General features: G+C 35.0%; 1 protein-coding gene across 6 annotated transcripts in view; it reads right to left on the bottom strand.

The window, feature by feature from the left end:
* Nucleotides 1-1,258: 1,258 nt before the first annotated feature.
* The window catches only part of Iru (E3 ubiquitin-protein ligase Iruka), a 181,068-nt gene continuing 156,306 nt past the window's right edge, over nt 1,259-26,020 (bottom strand). For 3 of the 6 annotated variants that reach the window (XR_014127785.1, XR_014127786.1, XM_081733942.1), the window contains one exon: nt 2,357-2,534. Coding sequence is in view for 3 of the 6 variants with exons in the window: in XM_081733939.1 (XP_081590065.1) it covers nt 2,381-2,534; nt 13,503-13,526 (178 nt within the window). In the remaining 3 variants the exon portion in view is untranslated. Of the gene's footprint in view, nt 2,535-13,502; nt 13,527-26,020 lie in introns of all 6 variants that reach the window. The other 3 variants (XM_081733939.1, XM_081733941.1, XM_081733940.1) reach the window with 2 other exon arrangements.

The following is a 26,020-nucleotide window of genomic DNA, read 5'->3' as shown; positions in this document are numbered from 1 at the left end:
TGTTTACAACTGTGCAGTAGGAGTAACAAAATGAAACACACAAGTATGTCGGGAGGCTGTACAAGAGGGCTTGCCAAACAAAGTGGGTATTCCTGAAAGAAATGAATACAGAGAAAGTGATTCTCCTTCGAACCTCAGGGCTAGAGCGCTCGCTTTTGCTCGCGTGGTCGCAGTTTCCAATCGTACTGGGAGCCCACGGCCTCAGTTTCAAGACCCGAGTAGTTACTTTCCTATTTTTCGCACGTGCGACGATGTCCCGGCAGTAGTGAGACATGTTGACATTTGTTCATTAGCTAGATGTTGATATCAACACTCAGATTAGCCACATTTCAATATCGATCATGCAATCCCATTAGTGACATTCATTTAGTTTACCCAGTTTCTTACTGAGTCCATTGCACAATTTCAACTTGGACTCAGTTGTTGCGTCCTTATTGGTATGCAACCGTGCACACCGTATTGCATCGGTTTGAAGGAATATTATTGGTGAATTGGCAATGGCTTTCATGTTCTTGACGCTAATCCTTACATTTCCGACGCTTTGAACTCACGTTTATTGAGTATGAGTGCATTTCTTGGCATTTTTCGTTAAGTGTTTCCACACATGTGAATCATCCTGCTTCATCTGTTATGCTCTACCGACACTCCAGATGTCTTTCTACAACATTTGAGTACAAATTCGCTAAAATTAATACTCAGAACGTCACTGTTGGCCAGCATCCGTTCCTGTCGATTATGCAACCACACACAACGGGTATAAAGGTGTCCGCCATTTTGTATTTGTTCCAGATATCGACTTAAGACAAACGAATTATTGTTACCTGGTAGAAAGCCTATCAATTCATATCCATTTAACCAAGTTTCATTTGGCAGATTATCCGGGACTCCCTACGTTCCTTTGGGGAATCCCTTGCGCGTGCACGGTAGAATTGTGAAACATGCAAAATTCAATAGAGCAGGTATGACTTCTTCAGCGAATTATTTACCCGCCCTTTTTACGTTGGATAGTTTCCGAACTGTTGGCGTCCGAAAGTCATTTTCCCACGCTTTCGGCACCTTGTAGATCTGAAACTATGTCCGATAGCAGAAAGTTGAAGAGAACTTTTTTTCTTGTCTCAGTGGCAGGAGTCACCTCCCAAGAGTTGTAACACTTATTTTGCAACACCCGATATATAGGCTGGAATCCAGTGTATATATATTGAGAATGAAAGTCAATCAGACATATCATGCCTAATTAAATGTCAAATAATATCACAACTTTGAAGTAACTCTTTAATTGGCTTTATTTCCTTATAATTACAGAAGTGACTGTCAAGTGCACAAAGCAAACAAACTGGACAATATTGTATGATCGGAATAAACATCCGACATATGGTTGCAATGGCAGAGAAACCAAGATATAGTATATTGAGACAAATTTACAACTTTACAAAGCAACAAAAAGTGAGGGGAAAATACGTCGTTTCATTTTAATCAAGCACCCTGAGAGAAGATTTTTCTTTTTACAGCTTTCGCAATGGTTCATTGTTACTAATTTCATAGTATTACACGATGGAAAAAATCAGCAAAATGTCCGCATAATCACACTGTACAACGTAAGAAATTAAGCATGGAAGTAAGAAAACTAAAATCCAGATATTGAACACATTTGACACTAAAGACTTCGATTTTTTTTTTTTTTAAAAAAAAGAAAGGAACCAGAAGACACATGCCATGACTTGAAATCCAGATAGTTTACATAAACATACCTTTTATGCCTGTGCACAATTCTCATTATTCTCCTTTCGTATTTATACTATTATACAATACAGTCTCATTATTTAGTATACCACAGAATACATAAAAATGTGATTCAGTCTGATTCTGAATCTCGGTGATTTTTTTTTTCGCTTTGTTACATTTTTCATGCAAAACCTAGAAAACAAGCAAAAATATCTGCTAGTTACAGTCTTTGCACACATTTTTGCTACATCATTGTTTGCATTCTTTTATATAATTACGGTAAGTTTCTGCAACTTCACGACGCGAACTCTAAAAGAAAATAAATTGTTTGCTGTGCAATAATAGTACATTCCAAATAAAAATCAAAAAAATATTTATATTAAATAATGAATTTCCACACTAAATATTTTTTTGTAGCTCTTTCTATTTCAGAAAGAATAGTGCTACGTTACATTACTAGAGATAGTAATACGAATTTTTATATATACACACAAGTTGTAGCACATTCTTTTTCTTTTCGTAATCTCTGATGAACTTTTTCGGATTTATATCACACACAAATGGTGAGCATTCAATTTTAATTTATTTTGGAACTTCTCCTTCACAATATGTACTCTTTTCAGGGGAGGGGGAATAATAATAAATTTCGTATGTCCTCTTAATCAAATTCGAAGTCCAAATTACTGAAATTGGACCAGTGAGAATTTGTGCTACGGCCACTACTGCTGCCAGAACTTGACGATGACGACGACGATGATGATGATGACGATGAAGAGGAAGTAGTGCTAGTATTTGGAGAAGCACTTGAAGCTCTGCAATAAAGAGAAATACGCGCATTAAAATCAGGAGACGAAACAGGTTTGGTTATCATATACATGTTTCAAATCTATACACTTAATACACCATAATCTACAAGCTTTTGCACCTAGCTTTCAATACTGGGAGTTTTATTCATTGTTTAAAACTTCAGAATAGAACTGAAGTGAGATACCTTGAAAACTTATGCAAAATTTCCTAGAAGAAAACACCAGAACAGCTGTATAGGAGAAATGTTTTGGTACATGATAGTTTTAGTTATTCTGAATATACTACAAGTTTCAATAAACATGCTAACATATCTCCTTAACTATTGTATTGTCAATGGCTTTTCATCCTCTAGTTTATACTGCTACAGTAATGTGCATAAACTCAGTTATGTTGAAAGTACATATCAATTCCTGTAGCCATTGGACTTTTCTCCTATAACAAAGCATCATTTCCAACAATTATAAGTGAATAGACGTTGTAAAACAGTTTGGCATCACGTCAAATTAAGTAATCATTGATCACATCATATAGAAAACCTATGTTAGGAATTTGGTTTTACAGTTCCTGTTCCAGATGAGTTCTAGTCAGATCACAGTTACTTCTCATTTGTGTTTTCATCACTCCAACATCTATACGGTGTATTTGTCAACTGGGTGTTTTTATCTGCATTGCAACTATCACCTGCATCGTTCAATTAATACAATGAAATAATGCATTTATCATTCTAAACACTCCAGTTTAGATTTACATGTTTATATTAAGTTTTTCCACTCAGAATAATTGAAACTATCACCTAGCAAAATATTTATTATTCTTCGTGAAGCATTATGTTTGCTAGATAAGGAATGTTTCTATTCAAAAGGACACAGACATTCGAATTCCCCAAGATTATGTAAAAGATAAATGATTTTCTACATTTGACATAATTTGATTGCAATGTACTGTGAACGCTTTATAAAAAATATGGTCGTGGCATCGACATTCAATTAGTTAAGTAAAAATCAAAAGGGTATCAACTTAAGCTTACATTCTGAATTCAAAGTATTCTTTATTTTTCAGTAAGTCAGTAACAGAACACGGTATTACCATAATACATACAGGTAAGTAGCAATTTCTTATATATATCGACATTTATAACACCCGCTCAGAAATCGAGAAACGCAAAATTTTATTCTTGCAGTAAACAGAAGTTTGTCATTGAAAACTATAATGTATTTCAAAAGTTTTCGTTTAATATGAATTGAATAGTTGAATTACAATATCAAACAGGTCTAGAGATATAATGTTATTTCCAATCTTAATAGTAGTTGCGATATCCATTGGGAATAACTGAAGCTCTACTTCACATTTTTTTACTTAAATGAGTATAAATACATTATTGCTTTCTAGACAGTCAAGCAAAAATGCCAAGATATATTCTTTGTGCAGAGTAAATGAAGCTGAAATTACTGTTTGCCTGAGAAGAACCAACATGTATTTTCGTAATAGTGTCTTATCATGCTGGGGAACTTCGATTTGGTGTAGATGCTTGTTATTAAATTAACTGGAAGAACAAGTGATGCAGTCTCGATAAAGACTCATTTGTATACAGATATTGCTTGGGTCTCCTTTGTAGGTGGGAGTGATAAGAATCACGGTTTAGGAATTGTAAAGCGTGTATCTTAAGATTGGAGCTATAAGCATCTCGGTTCCGCATACAGAAAAATTCCGCAAGTACAAGTAACACAAGGTTACCCTTTCAAGTCTGTCTTCATTATTTGAAGACCGACATTTGTTTTTTTCTCTCCTTTTAGGATGTCTCTCTCTTCCCAAATGATTACGCTCTACAGAAATATCTCCTTCAGATTTTTGACCAAAAGCTACCGTGTTAAAAATAATTTGTTTGCAGTAGTGAGCATTTTCATTTTTAATTTAAACAGGATATTTTATTTTCAACTATTAATCATTATAGTCTCTGTTTTAAGTATAACATTGGTCAGTATTGTGATATTTACACGATTGGAAATGGCGACAATCATGGTCTCGTGTGTGATCGAAGACCTCATAGATAAATCATCTTATTGATGGACATACCCGAAAATTGTGCTGAAGTAAGTTGACTAAAAACAGATACTCCAAATTTAATTCAGATAATCAAAACCGTAGCTATTTTTATGAAGCGGAGCTGTTACAACAGGAATCACTCAAACAAAAATGGAAGGCACTATCCCGTTCAAAGCAGCCGAATGATTATTATTATTTACATATCGATATGAACAGATAGCACCAAAGTCTGGCAAGTTATTCACTGAATCTCAACGAAGTTTTTTTTTTTAATTATTGTTTTTTTTATATTAATTATTATAATTAATTTCATGTAACTGAATACTTAACGACCAGGGAGAATTAATCATTACTCAAGAGCTTGGTGCCTCAACGACACTGAAACACTATGAAGGACTTGCAATTAATAAGATTTGTAGTAACAGTAAAACAAAACAACGTTGTCTTCCTAAAGACGTTCCAATTTAAAAAGTAAGAGGCTTTTATTTGTATGAGTGCATTAAGCTAACAAAAAAGGAGCAGTATGTTTTATATCAATATGCTCCAATAGCATATTAGCAACAATTAAGAATGTTGAACAAAAATGTCTCAGTAAGGTAAACACATGTACACCTAAATTTGGAAATTGTTTCAAAAGATCTTTTTCATGCATTATATTTAACGAATACTGTGAAAATAAATAAAAATTAGATGTTTAGTTCTGCGTATCTCAGTTATAGGTTTGGAATGAACAAGGCGAATAAAATACAAATGAATTGATGGAATGCGAATGGAGAAGCAGAAAACAGATCTGCATCACACAGCTCATACAGTTAAAAGTGGCTGATTAACATATTTACCTATTCCATTTTTACACATGTCATTACAATGTTTCTTCATTTTATTTACATAAAACGTGTCACTGGCATCAAAACTGCAAGACATTTTTTAAACAGCAAACTGCACCAAATAAAAAGAAAATCAGCACATCCATTGGCATAACCTGACTTTGACGCTTGGGCATACAGCATGTAAATAATCATATTCTTAGGAATCAACATAATGCGTAATGCAACTCATTATAATTATGATATACCAACGAATTATTTTAAAATCACATTATACAGTAATTTGTGCATACTGAACTTCAATTTCCTAAGGATTATACTTTCTAAGCGCTACAAGGCTACTTAGAGAAAAAATGAAAGGATATACGTCATACTAAAAACCCAGAGGACTTATTGGATGAACTTGCAAAATGATTGTGTAAACCATTTTATACTGTATAAACTTAAGAATTTTAGAGGGTTTGAGTAAGGGTCACGATGGTTCAGTGGTAGAGCGCTTACCTCTGGTGCATTGAGTCTATGGTTCGACCCCGGCGAAGTTCGTGGTGGACAACACTGTATCCGTGAGTATTCTCGGGAACTTGTTTCCTCCCACACTTTTATTCCACATGTTTTTTTATTATTCACTTGCCTAAATCATCCGTTTCTTTTAGCCTAACGAGTATAATCGTATAAACTGAAGGATTTCATTCTCATTTCTAGAGGGTTTGAAACCTTTATATATCCCTCGACATGGCTTTCACTAGCTACTATGCCTATCTGGCGACTTACTCAAATTATGGGGAAACGGTAGATCAGTGGTAGAGCTCTTACCTCTGGTGCATCAAGTCCCTGGTTCGATCCCCGCTCAAGTAAGTTTGTGACAGACATCGTGTCCGTCTGTTTTCTCGGGTACTCCAATTTCCTCCTACATTCTCATTCCACCAATTCTTCCATTATCATTTATTTGCCTTAATCATCTCTCTTAACCTAATGGGCATAATCGTAGGGCATTAAACTGAAAACGTTAATTTGTATTCAAATGTTTTTTTTGAAAAAAAGCACCGATGTTTTTCATCTCTGCAAGTTTGAAACTCTTTCATTTAACAAAGAATATCTTTTGTTAGTTCACGCTTCGGCTACTGTGTGGTTGACGTTCTTCGGAAATTAGTGACAAGTAGAACCATTACAACTACCGTATTATAAACTGTTAAAGAAACAACTGAACTTGACGAAAATACCGTAGCTACCTCATATAAATGTGACGAATCACACAATTTTTGTATTTTTAAAATTAAGGTTAATTTTAAACTTTACTTACTTTGTGTTTCGTATATAGATTTTGTCCTACCCCTCATTCTTAGAAACGTTAACAGGTTTCTGCAATAGACATTTTCCTTGAATTTGTTTTACTGCGTCATGAAGACTTTAGAGTTAGCTGATTACGGAAAGCACTTCCTTTCGTTTATGCAAACTCTAACTAGTCGAAATCTGCGACTGAATTTCGGTCTGTTACTCGTACGCTTAAAATAATGACTGCCATTTTGGAAGCCATATGTCAATTCAGAGGAAACATTCTGCGCCGCTCTGTAGAGAAACGGCTTAGAGAAAGATATGATGCATGTTTTTTCAAGTGTCTACGAAATTGCTAATAAAACGAAGATTAAAAATTAACAGAACTTAAGGTTTCTTTGGAAAGTAAACTATTTATTTATCATTAAATATATAAATATATTTGAATATCTAAGATTAAAGTTATAGTGTAATAATTTGCAAGGTTATACAATCAAGTATCTAACCTATAGTACTGAAGTATTACTCAGTAAAAAAGCCAATAAATCACTTAATTACATAACTCGTGTTATCTTCCTTAGTAGTACAACACAATAAATGCCTATGAACATACGTACCCACCCAAGTTTCGCAGTTTTTAAAAGATATAACGTATGCTACACGTATAAGAACACAAAGGCAGTTGTAATAGCAATTTTATTTATTATCTTTAGGTAATAGGCATTGTTTTTAGACTGAATTAATATGTCTGGATCACTAACCGACTTTACGAAGCGGATCTTTTTCATACTTAAGAAAAAATCCACCACGATATAAAAGCACGAAGACTTGATAGTAAACTGCTAATTTCTGATATGCAAGTTCCTCGTAGATTCAATAAGGAACTCATACAGGGAGGAGTCCGAGGAACTTCACCCACGAGAAAATATTTTGCCAATTAAATATAATCTAAATCCTCTACTTAATTCACTGTAGGACGCACAAACTTAAGATGAAAATCATGTTCACGAGCTTTCTGGAAATTTTCCAGTACTATTATCGAACTACTTTACACATTAATATTATTATTTCGCCACAATTCTTTTGCGCTTACCGTAGTTTTTTCTTTTCTTTTTCTTTTTTTTAGCCACTAGAACATACTTGTAAATTATTTACATCAGTCCATGTAAAAATCTACAGATCAACTGAAGCGTTTTGAATACGTGAGTTAACATTTTAAATCAATAATAAAACAATACGATAAACTAATTTCAGTTAGCTGATTGCAAAATGAAATGAAATTTCTAGTTTCACGTCCCACGTTTATGATCTGTAATCTGAGAGAGAGACGGATAGTTAATAAAATGAATTATAATAAAAGAACTGGTGGAATGCTCATGTGGGAGAAACAGTCAGAACCGCGAGAAAACACACAGATACGATGTTGGCCATTAGAACTTACATAACCGGAGATCGAACCAGGACCTCTCACACCAGAAGTAAGCGGTTCACCACTGATTCACTGTGATCCCTGATAACTGAATGAGTACGAACGTTTCTGACATGCCATGACGACAATATACTAACTATTCTGTTCTAGTAAGTGAAGCAATGTAAGGAAAACCAATCTACACTAACGAAACTTACACAAAATGCTAAACTCTCCGAACATTTGTTTTTATGATCTTTTTTACTTGTGGACCTTAGAAAACATAAAAAACACAACACTTTTACGATGCAGTCTTTCGCAGGTGTACACTCCGCGGCAAAAAACCTGCAACATGAGGATGTAAGTTTAATGTGAAACTACGCCTAACAGCACAGGGAATGAACATAACGTCTAAGTGGAACGAATCACGCCAGCATAAACCTCGGCCTCCTCCCGTGCACACTTATTTTGGAACAAAATACTTCATCATTTCACAATAAACTTATATGCTCATGTTGCAGGTTTTTTGCCGCGCATTGTACCACGATATATCAAACATTACTCGCTACTCACAGCTGACGACAAAAATAAATATGTTCGTATAGTCAGACAAGTATTTCGTGTGAAGTTGTTGAAAAGAAAAAGTCGACGTTTCAAAGCAATAACACATGTAATACAAGTGAATTTCTGCTAATATTCCTCTTGTTAAGGCTCGAAAAACTCCGGGCACCAGGCAGCCACGGCGACTGGACATGAGTTGCAGCCATAGCGACTGGAAATGAGTTGATTTGATTTTGAATTTAATGTCCCTTTCAGCAGCAGGGCTATATGAGACGGGACCTACTGATTAACGTGGACTCCGAACCACATGAGCTCCCGCTGGAAATCGAACTCGGATCTCCCACGCGACTGGAAATGAGTCTGATACCTAGATAATTCAAATCCAAAATATGTAGACCCATATAAATATATCAAGATGTACTTGAATTATTAAGGTGTCTAGTTTTGGAACTGACACCTAAGTCACAAGAATATTTTCGGCAGCTATTAGTCTACCTATGTTCGATATCGCTTTTTACAGTTGCAAACCATTGCAATGTTCATGAAAGCATTTCCTTTGTGGAAATATAGTGAAACGCTATATAATACGAGTTCTTATACCATTAAGACACAAATACTACCAGAACAGAATTATAGTTGTGGAAATGGTGTGTAGTGAGTGACCTATTGCTAATATGCGCAGTTAAGGATATAGTACGATACGATTTCTTTTAAAGCATTAATAAAAGCTTTTCGGTGCAGATAGCGCTATATTTGTAGCCGAAGTATAATATTATGGAGATTCACTACATTTATAATATGTACGCCGACGAATTTTCAGTACAATTAAGAATGGAAGAAATGTATATGCGCGAATAGAACATATACTTTCAAAGCACTGGGAGTCAATTTTTTAAAAATAAAGAAATACTATACAGAATGTATTTGTATTTGTGGCTATAATACGATGGTCTGGATATTCTCAATCTGTCCGTGATTTTAATTTGAATTGGTGTAGTGTAATGATCTAATGTTTCTGGTCTAATACAATAATAAAATAATCCTGCTGATAGAAAATATTGGTATAGAACATTACAAATGAGTTTTAGTCTATTTTACGCTAAAAGAATAGGTCTTATTAACACGTTATTTCTTACATCATGTAAGTATTTTACTTATTTTGTCACTTTTCTTTCTCTATTCAACTAAATGTATTTGCAGTTTATAGTAAAAAATTGTAATGTAAAAAAGTCCCTGAAGCTTTCAATACGATTGAGAGAAGGGACCCTATATGTGACTCCCAAACACTTTGTTTTTCTTGCCGTGACATAAGCGGTGTATTTTTGCATTATTTGACGCTTTTTTTTTTCTTTCTTTTATCTCCGTAACTAAGAAATATTTTTCTGGAATTTTTGGTATACACTATATTGAAGATTAGTCCTACGCAATGGAATTATTAAATTAAAACTTTTGTCCAGAAAGGAAAGGTTCAATATCTTATAAATGGTAGTTGATGGGTCTGAATTAAACTGTTGATGGGTCTAAATGGTAGTTGATGTCGACAAATCCACTTGCATGTAGTTTTGGATAATGTTCACGGATTTGCCTGAGCAACATATACCATGCAGTATTGCGACAACTATGGACAGCGAAGGATACAGTTATCTTAATTATTTAATTATTACTACTACTAATAGTAATACAAAGATCATTAATTTAATTTCCGGATACGAGAGAACTAAGAGTGAAATTTTCCAAATAAATATCACAGATTCTTAAAGCAGTTCTCTTTACGGTCTATGTCGCTTTACATCCTTTGAAACCATGTATAGAAACCACACCAGTTATCTGAGGGTAGGTTTGCATCTTGCGGCGCTTCGACATCCTCTTCTACGCTATCAAACCGTCGTCCCTAAAGATTCTATTTCAGTTTCGGGAATCACAATGCACTATGAAAGTTCTGGACTGAAGCCAAGTTGAGTAACCAACTAGACACATGACTCCTCCAGGAATTTGATAAGTCACAACGCAATGTCGCAGAAGTGGTGCAGTCCAAGACCTCGGGAGACCTGCAAATGATCGCCTCTCACGGATTTCCTCAAAAACTCCTTGTAGGTAAACTGTAGCAGCATCATAACGGTATTAACAGCCCTTCTGCTCTCCAAAGAAACGATGGTAATGTCCGTCTTCTAGGAAAAAATGACCACCATTCAACGACTGATGCATGAATGCTTTAACTTTCAAAGGAGCTTCCTCGTCTGGAAAAATCTAAACTGCTGACTAACGCTTCGTTTCAGGATCATATTGCACAATCCATCTCTCGTTACGATTTACGATATCTTCTATATGCAATGGAGCCCCATTTCAAATCTTTAAATCATATAATGGCATTCTTCTGCTGGCCTTCTGACAGGGACTGCACATATCAAAAACACACTTTTTTTCTCAAACGGAGACGTTGGTGCTGGATGGTGTGTACTGTCAGTGATGAAATACCTTGAGTCTCACTCTATGTGCAGTCTATCATTTGCTGCTCACAATTCTAAATAGCTGCCACATTTTTATCAGTCATAACACGGACAGGCCAACAAAGTCTTTTAAAGATGGCCTCCGCGGCGAAATTTCTCAAACTACCAGAACATCCATATTCGTGATGAAGCAAAGTTTGGAAATTATCCTGTGACAGCTGCTCTGTTTCAAGCCAGCTGGCAGAAACTTTGCGCCATAATTTATCGTACGCAAATACAAATGCAGATGCATCTACTTATGTCCATACTGATCACAAGCAGTCCTGCAGAATTGTGCCACATGTACGTGTCATAGGCTGCATACATTCAGAAATAAAATTTGAGGGCCCCTGAATTATTATTACTATAATTATTATTAATATGATTTATCTATATTTTGCTGCATTACACACGACTTCTTACTGCATTAAATCAACAAGAGCGCGTATTGACTAATTTACACAAATTTGAGATACACTTATTACCTGCCTTAATCATGTTTTCACACAATGTTCTGTTACTCTGAAGATGCTTGGACAACTGGCAGAAAAAAATCCTTACTCAGATCTGGAAATTCCGAATCAGAGATGATCATTCTCCTAAAGTGTTTTTGCAGCTGTTTAAAATTAATCTATTAATCTAACAGGGCATTTTTCTCGAAGATTGACAAGAACTTTTGTTTTTCTTCTTCAAACAAATCACAATGTATAATTACACTTCTATAAAAAGAAATTATTAACAACATCTGTAGATAGGATTTTGGTGTAACACTTATGATAAATTTTGAAGTAACAAACAAACTACTCCATGTATAGATAATACTACAGTATTTATTTAAAAAAAAAAAAAAAAAGTTATTTTAAAAGATGACTATACATAGCTGCAGAAGTTGGAAGCAGTTGTTATGTTGAATGTAATTCCAACCACTAATGTTAGAATATTCGATAAGAATGACCTACTGTTCACATTATAACCACCTGCAGTCACCAGTTGAGAACGTTTCACAATTTCCACAGGTTACTTTGATTAGTAGAATGCTGTCACCCTACTTTCATACTACCGTAAAATAATAATAATATGCGTGGTAAAGGCGGAAGGTAACACAATTAACTCAAGTTGAACTTTAGATTTAAACCTAGCGATTGAACTATAAGAGATTCGAAGTAGAAAATGTACAACGGAAATTGCTTCTAAATATAAAATAAATAAATAAATAGAACTGAAATTGTTGTTTATCGCCTAGTCATCAACGAAGCTCCAGAAACAACTGTAGATTCTGAATCATTTTGCTCAATGCATTCACACTGCGATCGAACTCGAGGCACGTGTATTTGGCTATTGAGCACAGAAATACTATGCAATAATGTGAACAGTTTTCCCAGCTACTTTGAATTCTAAATTGTACATTAATAGTACTTTTCCACTTTATTTTTACTCTAGACTTAACTAATTCTTAGTGCACGTATTCCCAATAATATTACAACTTTTCTCAAATGTAACATTATCTGTATTGCTTAAAAAGAGAAAGGAAGCTCATTTTTAAAAAACAATATAGAACAAAATGGGTTATATCTTGATAACTGCATTATTACGAAAAAAAAAAAAAAAAATCATCTCAGCATTTCTATCCATTTTACTCCATAATACTTTCGAAATACTGCACAGCTTTTAAATTCAATTTTTGATCTTTGTTTCTTCAAAGTTTTAAAAAAAGATCCAGGAAGACTTGCTCTTAAATACGGTTGATTCAATTCAACTTTTTACACAATTTAAACTCCCCATGTAAAGCATCAATTTGCTACAATTACAATATATAATTATCAAAGTAGTTCTTTTAAAGTAAAATATTGCGTAATGCTTACGTGCCATATTTAGTTTTAATTTAATTCATTAGTTGTTTGTATTTTTAGAAATCGTTATTTACAAATTCATCCAGACAATATTGTAATTTGAAATTCCTCTTGGCATTTTAATATACATTCCAGACAGACAGAAAGTTATTAAACTACACTAAAGCAGGCGACAATAATTTTAAGAATCTAGCGTTCGACTCTAATAAAATTCATTACTAGCTTACCCATACTAAATGAACTTCGCATTCTACGAACTCATCTTCATATTTTGTTGGCAAAAAGAAGGGTCGTTATTTTAGTCCCATGAGATGTAGAAAACAAGTTGAGTATGTCAGTTTATGATAAATATGATCATTTTTGCTTTTGAGTTTACAGAATATTTAGTTTTTTCCCATTTAGTCAAGATGAGTGCGCAACATACGAAGTGCGATTTCGATTGCAAAAATCTAGGTCAGCAACAGATGATAGTAGTTCCGACTGCTACAGAACGAACGAACAGCTATTACCTTATGAAAGTACTTACTGAAATACTGCTGAGAACAACAAACTGAAAAACGAATAAAGCGTTAATTAGATTTGAAGCTGAATGTATAACGATGAATACGAAAATTATGAAGAAAGAAAAAAAAAAAAAAATTCTCGGACTTGCACCTGCCTATCAAACAACAAAAAATAGTTATCCTTACCGTTACCGTTCTGGAAGATATAATAAACTTTCTTATAAATCGTGCTTTATATTCCGCGATGTCCTAACTTTCTTCTGACACATCGTTTGAAAACGGCTCGTAAATACTTCCCAAAACGGTGTACGAGCCTATTCAAATGGAATTTGCATTACTTTACTTTCATAATAATGGTGACAGTAAAACAAAAATTAAAATTTTGGGAAAGTGGCACGAAAGTAGCACAACGGAAGTACTTCGAAATAGATGTAACATTTTTTACAAAGTTTTCAGCTGAGACGTAAGTTACATGCACACTGTGATGCATAATTATCATCTCGAACTAGTCTTTGTAGTACTTCCTAAATTCTAGCACACTACTTTCTCCAATTTTTAATTTTCCACTCTTACAGCTGTTATTTAAAAAAAATAAATAAATAAATGACGTCAACTTTAATTAAACAGATTCTTCTAAAAAAATAAATAAATAACGAAAGTTACAGCAATTTGTATCAATTATCCACCTAAAGATGAAATATACTATTCAAAGAGGTACTTTATAAATAAATAATTATTTCATTTTAGTTACAGGTGGTAAACACATGTTTAACAACATGCTGCTTTCCTAATATAAATTACCGTTTAAAAACAACTGATTGTTTTTCTACGAACGTGGGCTATCTCCTGAAATGCAATATACAATTACGAATTAAGTATTTGGGAAAGTTTTCATATCTGAAGGGAGAAAGCAATAAAATAAGAAATATAATGAAAATCTAGACTATCGAGAACTCAACCCCGATCTCCGCCTTGCTGGGCATTTACTCGAACCAAGCGAACTACCAGTGACACGACCAGCTTTGATTTAGATGCTTTATTCCTCAACTCGACTGATAATTCATTTGCTAGCGATTTATACAAATCCAAAAATCTACTCCGACTGAGGGAGATCTGGCGTGTCATGTGCTTTAAAATTACGATGTGTACCAAAAGTATGATAGAACAAGTCTCACAAATCCAGGCACCAGAAAAAGTTTGAGGAATACAATGCGCAGAAAAAGGTAGTAATGCTAGCAGCTCAACTTGTTACAGCAAATTCTCGGTAAACGAGATATGAAGATTTGTGCTCCGCAGGCTTAGTATCTAGATTTCTCTGTATGATTCCATCATTGTTCTGTACCTACTGATATTTAGATGCGAAATTAAATTAAAGAAAGTGGCAATTCAGGAGTACCTGTTTAATAATATGAATTGGTTTAACCCTTCTTCCTGATGACTACATAAAATTGGAAAACACGTTTTTTCTTTTTTGTTTAACGTCCAACTATCATGCTCGGCGAACTATGATAATTAGTGAAATGGTGAAAGTGTGAGGAAATGAGAGAAAACTGGGATCGTAACAGACGCGAGCACTTTACAACTGAGCCTTTGTGGGCCTTCCACCTGTATTACAAATAGTAGAGAAGTTATCAGGAAGTTTCACCACATTGTTGGTATTAGAGAGGTTACAGTCAAAAAGGATGAACATACAGTGACGTACGCAAAGCGGAAGTTTCCTAATTTTAAGCCCCTTTCCCTTCTTTTCGAGAGATATTGCAGAAAAATAAGTATTTTCTATATTAAGACATGTACACAAAAACAACTCATGTCCTGAAACGATATGAATTTGGATGATTTAATTCCCCCTCTTGTAGAAATTCCGTGTATAACACTGTGAACATATGTACTGAATAAAATCTGTGGCTAAGTATGATTTAAAGTATCCATAAAGCAACATACTATAAATAATTAATTGAACATAAGAAAAATACACTAATATTTCAGAAATATGAAGCTTTTAGTTAAATCTCTCTTTTCAGCCCTGATGTTGTATGGTACATAGATCCAGCGTGGGGTATGAACATACCTCCTTTAGGATTACACACACATAAATCGAGCGTACTATCTGTCGTCAGTCGTGAAAAGAGGAACTTTTATTATAATATATACAAACAAATCCATTCTCACTTTAATTAATAAATTTTGATTCATTAGTGTCTCAGTTTACGACTCACTTGTAAGTGCAAAATGTAGATTATTAATCGAAAGGACAGAGAGAGAGAGAGAGAGAGAGAGAGAGAGAGAGACAGAGAGAGACAGAGAGAGACACAGAGAGAGACAGAGAGAGAGAGAGAGAAAATAAACAGTTATAACTGTCAAGTAACATGCTATAGGAAGAGAAGTCACATCACAACAATAATGGAAGAATATTGCGATTCTTCTATTAACAAATTATTCCCATGCTTCTTTAAGTTGCCACGTGTTTATTGTGACTTTGCGCTGGATATTGTCCTATCAAGTGAGGAGCCACTATTATGGGTATGGATGGATTAACAAGAATAAACTGCTGGTTCTACGTTTTCTTCCAAACTGTTTGTACCAACGGAACCGTTCGAGTTTAGTGTCTGTAAAACATTCTGAATATCTGAAATTAGAACTAATACGTTCACCAGCGAACCGATAATTACCTTGTGAAACGGTACAGAGGTCTTTGACGATGATTTTGAAAAGCATGTTCATAAAAATTTAAACTAAAAAAATACTGATGATGCTGTGGTGATATGAAATATCACGTAAATTATAAGCTTTAATTAAATGTTATAAAATTATATTTTATATAAAAAGAAAGATATCACTCGAAGTTCTATTCATGACAATTTGTTTTCTCACATTTTTGTTTTAAAAAAGATCTCGTTATGAACATATTACTTAAATGCTGATATGTATGATATTGCCAATATTTTACAAAGGCTCGTAACTATTTATTGTAATCTAGAGTGGCTAACTCAAAAACTGCTAATGCTAAAAAAAATGTGTGTTTTTATTTGCGTAATACCTTTCAAAAAATTTAAAAACCGGGATTTTAATTTCAAAGCTTCAAACATTTTGAAAATCTAAAAATAGCCATTTTCTAAGACTGTAGCTTGAGGATAATTTTTGTTTATTATTGGAAAATTTATATAACTTGAATCAGAAGGCTTACATTGAGTATTCCTACAAATTATTTTGTTTGTATATATTTTTGGATATAAATAGTAACAAAAATTATTCGATTTGGCCGTTCGCACCAAAGGTGAGAGCGTAAGTGACTATGCTACACGGGGCCACTTATTATAGAAGCTAGTTTCAGTGAGTAAATACATTGTTTACCTCAATACGTGTGTATAGCACATTCCTGATGCATTACTGTTATTACGTGCGGGGCAGGCAACATGCTAATAGGTAGCTGACATTATAGTACAAATATGTGAATTTCACATTTTCTTTGCACACTATACCTCGTCACAAGCTGTGAACATGTAGAGGAGCAAAGATATCAAGTGAGTTACTTGAGAAGACAATCACAGGTGATGAAAACAGGAGGTAATTGCTTGAACATGCTGTGTCCGCCGTCACAGAGATCAAAGAAATTTCGGCAGATCGCATTAAAAGAAGTTTTCTTTGATTCTCAAAACAACTAATAAATTAGAGATTCCTTTCTGAAGTGGTACTGTATAGGAATAGATATTTTATGTCTCGTTTGGGGAATGTCGTAAGTAGCCTGATTATGAGAAAGTGGAAATTTACATAACAATGTGCCCCGCTACGAATTCCTACTAGTCGCAGTTTCTCGTCAAAAACATGGAACGTCTACGCTTCAGTATCCCGCCAACTTGCCCAACTTAACCTTGCGATTTTGACCCCTTTCACCGGATGGAATATTTTGCACCAGAAAATGGTCTAAAAGCAGTATCACAGCAGGTATTAGAAGCTGCAAAAGATGGCTTCCAGCTGCTTTACCAACGTCGACAACGTCTCTTATTGTTCCCTAAGAGAACTACCTGAAACATGATTGTGCATCGATGACTTGAAGTACTCACAATAGGGAACTATGAACCGAGTAACAGTATGAACTAATTTGTTATGCTAACTCCTGGGTCCTATAGCTTAAGGCGAGAAAAAGGTAATTATCCGAAGGATTGGTGCAGACAATTGGAAAATGCATTATTGGCATTGCAACATCTTAATTTAATACTCTTGTCTACTTAAACGTACTCAGGACTTGATATACGAAAACCACTATATTAGAGTACTTTTCATATTCACCCAAACATTGGTGGGAATGGGAAAATTCTGCCTCTACTAAGGACATAAGTATCTATCAGTTGAACAGTGTCTTACTTCCAAAGACATGCAATCTTCTTGTTTGGCAACAATACTAACCTTATGAGCTTATATCAGCATCTCGGTTTATTATGTAAACTCCTCCCAATAATTCTGGGAGACCCGGGTTCGATTCCCGGCGGGAGCTCATGTCGTTTGGATTCCACGTTAATCAGTAGATCCACGTCTCATATAGCCTCGCTGCTGAAAGGGACGCTAAACTAAAATCAACTCAACTCAACTCCTCCCAATAATTCATTTCACTATCTATATACCGAGGGTGAATGGATTTAAATCAAATTCCATCGGTCCCTAAATTACATTAAAAACACGAAAATATAATACAGTATAATTGTGAAACAGACTAGGTGACTATTACGTCTGTAACAGTTCAAATTGTTGTTGCTGCACAGAAGATTGATCTATGCACCAGATTTCTAATATACGGTACTGTCTAGCATAGACGCTATAACGACTTATATTTTATGGTAAGGATTAGGAAAAACAAATAATTATTTTTTTAATCGTCTTAAATCCATTCCCATTGTAGCTCAACACTTTCCTTTTTATCTTCGAGCGACGATAGGAGGAAAAAAATACGATGATTATGAAAAAAATCGAGATTTCAACAGTTTTACACGTTTTATGGTACCTAGAAGCTAATAAAATGACTTTTGGGTATCTGTCCGTCTGCTCATCCGTCCATTCCGATGCAAATGTGTTCACTCGCGTCGCCTACAAACTGTACCGTTCAACGTATTCGCACCAAATTTTAAACTTAAGGTTTTGTAAGATTTCCCAGAGGCATTTTTCGAATTTTCTTCTTCTCCCAAAATTGGTTTTGTTCTTTATTTAAAGCTTTAAGTTTCAATACCTTTCAATGTTTCTCAAACTTCTTTATTTTTCAAGATGATGACCTTTATACAGCCTTTGTATCATCTTTCCGTATCTGCATTGATTCTCTGAGATGTTCTTCAGATCTTTTTATGAGCAGCTGTAATACTTGTTAACACTGCTTGAATAATACTTTTGTGAAATCTGATTGCATTTTCCCTGACTTCTGTGAAATATAGCAATTTTCCTGGCTCTCAGCATATTTTGAAGCATTTCTCTCATCTTCTCTGACACTTTAATTTCCCTGACTTTCTGCCAATGTGAACCCTCTATAAAATGGTCCAGAGTATGCACAAGAATATATTATGTTTGTTTCTCTTATATTTCTAATATTTCATTTAGTTCTATGATAAACTTACTCTACCCTTTATTACAAAACACTGATCTTTCCAAATTAAAAGTTGCACAATAACTTCCGGGAAAAAATCCAACTTTCATGACACATGACGCGTTTTCTTCAAGGATTAGAAGTTACCTTTTATTTGTTGAGGTTGAAATCAATAAAGCAATTGTGCGTTCAACCTCAATTTGAAAGTTGATGCATCATTTATAAATTACATAATAAATCAGCCCATTCAATCATTTTTGGCGTTTGCTGTGAAAGAGTAAATTCAGCTCGAATTCGGAATCTTGTACAAGAAACGCAATTTACATTTAATGCTAATCCTCTTTTTATATATATATATATGTAAAGAAAAGTGGTGAGTTAAATACAAACAATCGATTAAAAAAAAAAAAAAAACTCATGATTTCTTCTATTATAACGATGGTAATAAATTTGAGTATTGAGGTAAATAATAAACGAGATTCTCCACTGTAAAATTTATTTCACGGGTAAACGTCACAAATTCATCCACGTCTCTTTTGCCTCCTTAGGAACGAATATCCTCCCCACAAAACTTTGGGTAATGCTACCGATGTCGGATTTCACACATACATGTTGAAAGTTGCCACGGTCATAAAAAGTTCTGAGAATATAAAGACTCCGATGACTGTGGCCTGTGGTGAGTTTTCTCACACCAGAATACAGACCATCTTTTAGCGAAGCATGTCTACAAGGCACTTCCTACCTAATACTATATTATATGCACATCATGAAAGTATTTATGATCTGTACACTCAGTTAATGAGCAACAAATTCATAACAGGAAAATTCTGACATTATACCAAGACTATCGACAGCCTCTTGGTATGCTTTTAAGGGATACATAGTTTTTCCCCTTCCTTTTAAGCGGTGTATAAGTTCAGTAACATTTCTCAAGATTTCAGGTGAATAATTATAAAATAACACTGTAGACTTTTTTTTTTTTTTTTTTTTTTTAATGCTGGAACTTATACAGACATTAACCTGGAACATAAAGGATGTGAAATTACTTTGAAGACCAGATAACATATAATAAGCCGACTTAAGTTTTCAAATCAGAGGCCAAATATGTATCAAAATAAAGTGGATTCATCATGAGTTATAGAGTTCGGATTTTTGCATATTTGCATGTTTTTTCCTGATGTAATATTGGTATGCTCTATAAACAGAAATTCGTTTCAGTTGTTTTGGGACAAAATAGCAGTTTTATAGAGCATATATATATATGCATATTTTGGAGGTTAGTGCATGTTTATGTTGTTATTGCATATAAATGCATATTTAAAGGAACGACCAAATTGGTCATTTTTAACATCCAACAACTTTCCTTATAAACAGAATTTCAAGTTTCTAATATAAATAGACTCAAGATCTTTAAATGGTCCATTGTTGTCGGTTTAGAATATCTTCCAAGGTCATGTGAAAGGAGAATAACAAAAGGGTGAGTAATTCATCCTCCCGGCAATGATGCATGAAATGTCAGCCTTTTGGAAGAAGATATAAACAATGATGTCAAATCACCTACAAAATTTCCACGTCACCCATCTCGGAAGTTAAAGTTGCTACTGTTATGTGTGTGTGAATTTGAAACTGTGTGGTCCTATGGCAGTATAAGAATACTGAAAGGAAAATCTTGTAGAAGTTATCTTTTGAAACAATGGATTTAAGTCGAAAGATTAACAATTCAAGAAGAAATTGTATTTTGCAAAGTGTATGCTAAACAAGTAATATTTTCTAAGTACGCAAGCTTGTTTTCAGAAGAGGACATTTCCATTTTGTTCGACAGCAAAAGCTCAAACCTCAGCAGCGCCCTATTTTTTGGCCTTCTTATTTTTTCATAGCAGTTTCAAGTCTGGTACGGAGTTTATACACCTATGAAACAACCCAGATTTTTTTTTTTTATTTTTTAAAATTTTATTTTATTTTATTTTTGCATACTCGACAGAGTTCATCCCAAAGAAACCGTTGAAAAATGTATTTCGGGAAGAAATGAACAACCTTTTGAAAATGAGCTTTACAATTAATTAAAATATTTGTTTTACAAAATCTAAAACTTGTCGCAGCAGTTACTTTCTGAGATAAGAAGACAAGTTCCCGAGTTTTCCTTTAAGGAGTTCATGAGTGTATTTAAATATAAGCTTGTGTTGTTTTCATATGCATTTCGGTCTCTCGAAACATAACTTTCCTATTAAGTCTTCTGTTATGTTTTCGATAAATTTACCTTCTTTTTATTCATGCTCCATGTCTCGCTCAAATCAGTTTATTCCATTTAAAGTATCAATATTGTACATTGTAAATTATTGTTGTTTGAAATGGACAATGTTACGCTAGAAGAAAATATTTTAGGATTTACACATAATTGGATACAAAAGGTAATTTCAAGTGGATTTATTTTCTTTTAAAGAACATAAGGTTTTGAATACAGGCTTTTAATACAGTAAAAACTACCTTCAACAGGCTCCTTATTAAACGAAAATTTATTTTAAACGGAAATATTTCCCGGCCCCATTAATTTAAAGGTAAAAAAATGTGTTAAATTTTCTTGATTAGACAGAACCTGGGTGGCAAACAAAGTGTGTTAAAATATACTTTTTAGCGGAAAGAACCCCGCACAACCCTTATGGAAATTGGATTTCAGTGGAATTGCTTGAAACCTTGATATATTGTAGATGATGTGATCCTGATAAAAAGTCGCAATGGGTACAACCACCAGTCACTAACCGTTTGGCCACTTCTTTGAAAGCAGCCGAAGATAACTATATCCTGGATTTCGGTGGAAATGACTGAAACCGTGATATGTCGTAGATATTGCAATCCTGAGAAAAAGTCTCACTGGGCACAACAACCCACCACTGACCGCTTGGCCACTACAGGGCCATTTTATTGAAAACAGCAGAAGGTAACGATATTATGGATTTCGGTGGAATAGCTTGAGACCATGATATGTTGTAGATAATGTGATCCTGAGAAAAAATCTAAACAAGCACAACCACCTATCTCTGTCCGTTTCGCTACTACAGGGCCATTTCTTTGAACACAACAGAAGGTAACGATATTCTGGTATTTTGGTGGAATCGTATGAAACCTTGAACAGGTTTATATCTTCTCATCCTATTCCACAACCCGGAAAAGGGATGGGAAGAGTAGCGGCCAACATCATTTAAGCATAGATAACATCCAGGTGTTCATGTTGCGGGACAAAGGAAAGCCCTGGAAAACCCTAGATAGGATGACCGGCCCGGGCCGAACCTCCCGAATGCCAACAAATTCTTTACCAACTGACCTACCGTTGCTCGGTAGCCACAAATTAACGATCTTTCTAGGATAACGACATCTACGATATATATCACAGTTTTATTAATTTTCACCGAAATCCAAAATATCGTTATACGGGGTTGTTTTCAGAAATCTGGACCTGTAGCAGCCAAACGGTCAATAATTGATGGTTTTGTCCATTAAGACTTTTTCTCATGATCTTCAACATATTACAGTTTCATTCATTTTCACTGAAATCCAGAATAACGGTATCTCCGGCTGTTTTCAAAAAGGTGACCCTGTAGTTATCAAATGGTTAGTGATTGGTGGTTGTGTTCATTGAGATTTTATCTCAGGATCACAATATCTACATCTCACGGTTTTAGTCATTTTCGCCGAAATCCAGCCAAACGGTTTTCGGCTGCTTTCAAAAGAGTGGCCTCGTAGTCGTCAAACGGTTAGTGATTGGTGGTTATGCCCATTGAGACTTTTTCTCAGGATCACAATATCTACAACATATTATTATTTCAAGCAATTCCACCGAAATCCAGTTTCCATAAGGATTGTGAGGGGTCCTTTTCAAGTTCCGGAATGCAGCGTTTAGAAAAAAAATATACATTGAGTGAAGGATAGGTATGTGAACTACATTGTCTGTAAAAGTCTTCGTTTTCTCGTTAGACTTACGTACTTAACGTTACCCTATTTAATCTTTAGTCCACCGCCATGTAAGGCCCTAGATACCGTGCGAGTATTTGAACGAAGTGCAATTTACATAATTATTTTTAAATACCAATAACTGGTTCTGGGGGGGAGGGGGAATGGAAAATTCATGAAATCACCAAGAATTAAAAATTGAAACATATCATTGTAGCCATTAGAAAGGTTATATATTGTGAACCTCTCATCTTGTATATGATTATTTTATCATTGTTATTTCCTTTGTTACAGGTTCTGTAAGAAGATACGGCGGGGTATCTAAGGAAATTCAAGAAATCTTTAAGTTTTACGTCCCATGGTTATGCCGGTTAGGCTAAAGGAGACGGTGATGATGAGAGATGAGTGAAAATGGTGGAATGAAGAAAGTGGGAGGAAACGGGAGAACCCCGAGAAAACCCACGAGCACGGTGTTTATCCACCACGAAGTCCACACGGCGTGTGCTGGGATCGAACCAGGGACCCCAAGCACCGGAGGTGAACGCTCTACCACTGAGCCACCGCGCCCCTCAAGGAAATTCAAGAAGAATGAGCTTAGCAGTGTCATCAAGTTTTTTGTGCTGCAAGACAAATGCTCTATGGAAATTCATAAAACTTTGCAGGATACTTTGAAGGAACACCTCCTGGATATACAACAGTAGCGAAGTGGGTGAGGCGTTTTAAGACTGGTCATCGTGAGACTAAAGATGAACCTCGCTCGGGCAGGCCTTCAAGTGCAGTGACCATGGAAAACATCGACAAAGTGCATGACCAGGGTGTCTACTAAAATTTCAAAACGAAATTTCATTACTTTTCCATTACCTTTTCTTTCCCAAACCATAAAATTTAGTAACATTCTCAAGAGCGAATTTAGGTACGAATTGGACCGAATTTTCATACATGCGATAGAAGCGTGATTTGCTAGCGTCTAAAGCCAACCATAGACATTTTGGTGGTGAATTTTGACATTTTATAGAAAATTTTCCCGTCTACACTTATATTTGTAGATTTTAAAAACTCGTGACCCAAAAGCTAAATTTCGTGACTTTTTCTTGAGTTTCAAGACCGTTTTCTGATTTCGTGACTTTTTCATGACTTTCGTGACCGATAGACACCCTGATGACATGATCATGGAGGATAGGCGCATATCGATCAAAAACATTGCTGCGTGTGGGTGTCATAATAACAGAATATTTGGACATGCGGAAGGTCAGTGCCAAATGGATCCCAAAATGTTTGAATGCTGACCAGAAGAGAACACGGGTGCAGATGTCACAGAAAATTTTACAAAAGTTTTAAAACCCTGGTGAGTTCTTGCGCAGTCTGGTGACAGAAGATGAAACATGGCTGCACTACTATGATCCAGAGACTAAACAGCAATCCATGGAGTGGCGCCATAGTGGATCTCCTCGACCGAAGTTTTGAAGCCAAAGATCAGCTAAGAAGATGCTTCTATCGGTGTTTTGGGATAAGGACGGTGTCATCCTTATCAAATATCTTAAAAAGGGTGAAACCATCAATGCTGGGGTTTATTCCAACTATTTGATTGAACTGAAGGAGGCTCTGAAGAAAAAACGCCGGGAAAAAGTGAGCAGTGGTGTTCACTTTCTTCAGGACAATGCACCCTCCCACAAGGCTTATCAAACCATGCAACTGCTGGTGGATCTTGGCTTCATCTGTGTACCTCACTCACCCTACTCACCTGATCTGGCCCCCTCCGACTATCACCTCTTCCCACATCTTAAAAAGCATCTCAAAGGCAAACATTTTCCATCCGATGAGGCACTCATTGCGGAGGTAGAGGGCTGGTTTGTACAGCAGGACAAGACCTTCTATTAGCAAGGGTTAGAAATGTTGCAACATCGTAGTGAAAAGTGTATTGGGCTTCGGGGGGAATACGTTGAATAGTATATTAAAATGATTCTTCCACGTAAATGTCTTCTTGTTGATTTTATGAACTTTCCAGCCTCCCCTCGTTGCTGGTCTAGAGACATGAAACAAGGAACATAATATACACAACACATCAAAAGGGAGCCAAAATTAGAGGGAGGAGCGCTGAAAAGAGCATTGCATCTACTGTTTGTCTTGGTCTTGTAATTGGAAACCGTATGTAGGCTTCTTTTTGCTCATTGTAAGTTTTATGTGTATTAATTCGTAGTATATATAAATACAGTAATTGAACACGGTATGTACAACAATTTATTTTACCTCACTATCTCCATTAAAATGTATATACATTATTTATTCTTTTTAAGCATAGATCTATCTTTGTTACCTTTAAAACCTTTAACGGAAATTTTTTCGAGTCCTGTTCAATTTCGCTAGGCAGGTTTTACTATATGCTTATGCCGGAAATGTTTATTTACTTCTCTGAGTATATTTATTCTTTATTAATAAATACTTGGTACATTCTTATCTTTTTTATTTGTAAATTACTATATATATATATATTTCTCTTTCTCTTTCTCTCTCTCTCTCTCTCTCTCTCTATATATATATATATATATATATATATATATATAGGTAGATGTGTTGTAATTTCACATACTGAGTTGCTTGAACACGAAGAAACCAAATGCATTCAAGATGCCGTGGACGCTTGCGGAGCTGAAAACATTAAAAGCTAACTTGCCTTTATCAATACTTATTTCAGTTCAATTTCAACTTTGTTCTGCATTTGAGCTGTTTGATTCAATAACGAAAAAGATTCCACCAAGACCAATCGGACAAGCATTTCTTCGAAAAGCATAGTCAATAGACGCGAAAAATCCTGGCATAAAATTCTTATCTAATGTAAATAAAGTGTTTCTGGGAACAACGACGCACGAATTTCAGATTTATCGGCAAGTAACATTGTTTCTATGAAATACTGTCCCTTAATGACCCGTGACACTGAAGGAACATTTTCGATGTACAGTAATGTTTTGACTGACAAATGCAGGTTTTTGCTAGAAAATACCGAAAACTACACAGTTGAGTATTGTAGCATGA

Source organism: Thermobia domestica, chromosome 12 (genome assembly GCF_964235325.1).
Source record: "Thermobia domestica chromosome 12, izTheDome1.hap1.1, whole genome shotgun sequence".
In the NCBI taxonomy this organism is placed as follows: domain Eukaryota; kingdom Metazoa; phylum Arthropoda; class Insecta; order Zygentoma; family Lepismatidae; genus Thermobia; species Thermobia domestica.
This window is presented reverse-complemented; position numbering and strand designations above follow the sequence as displayed.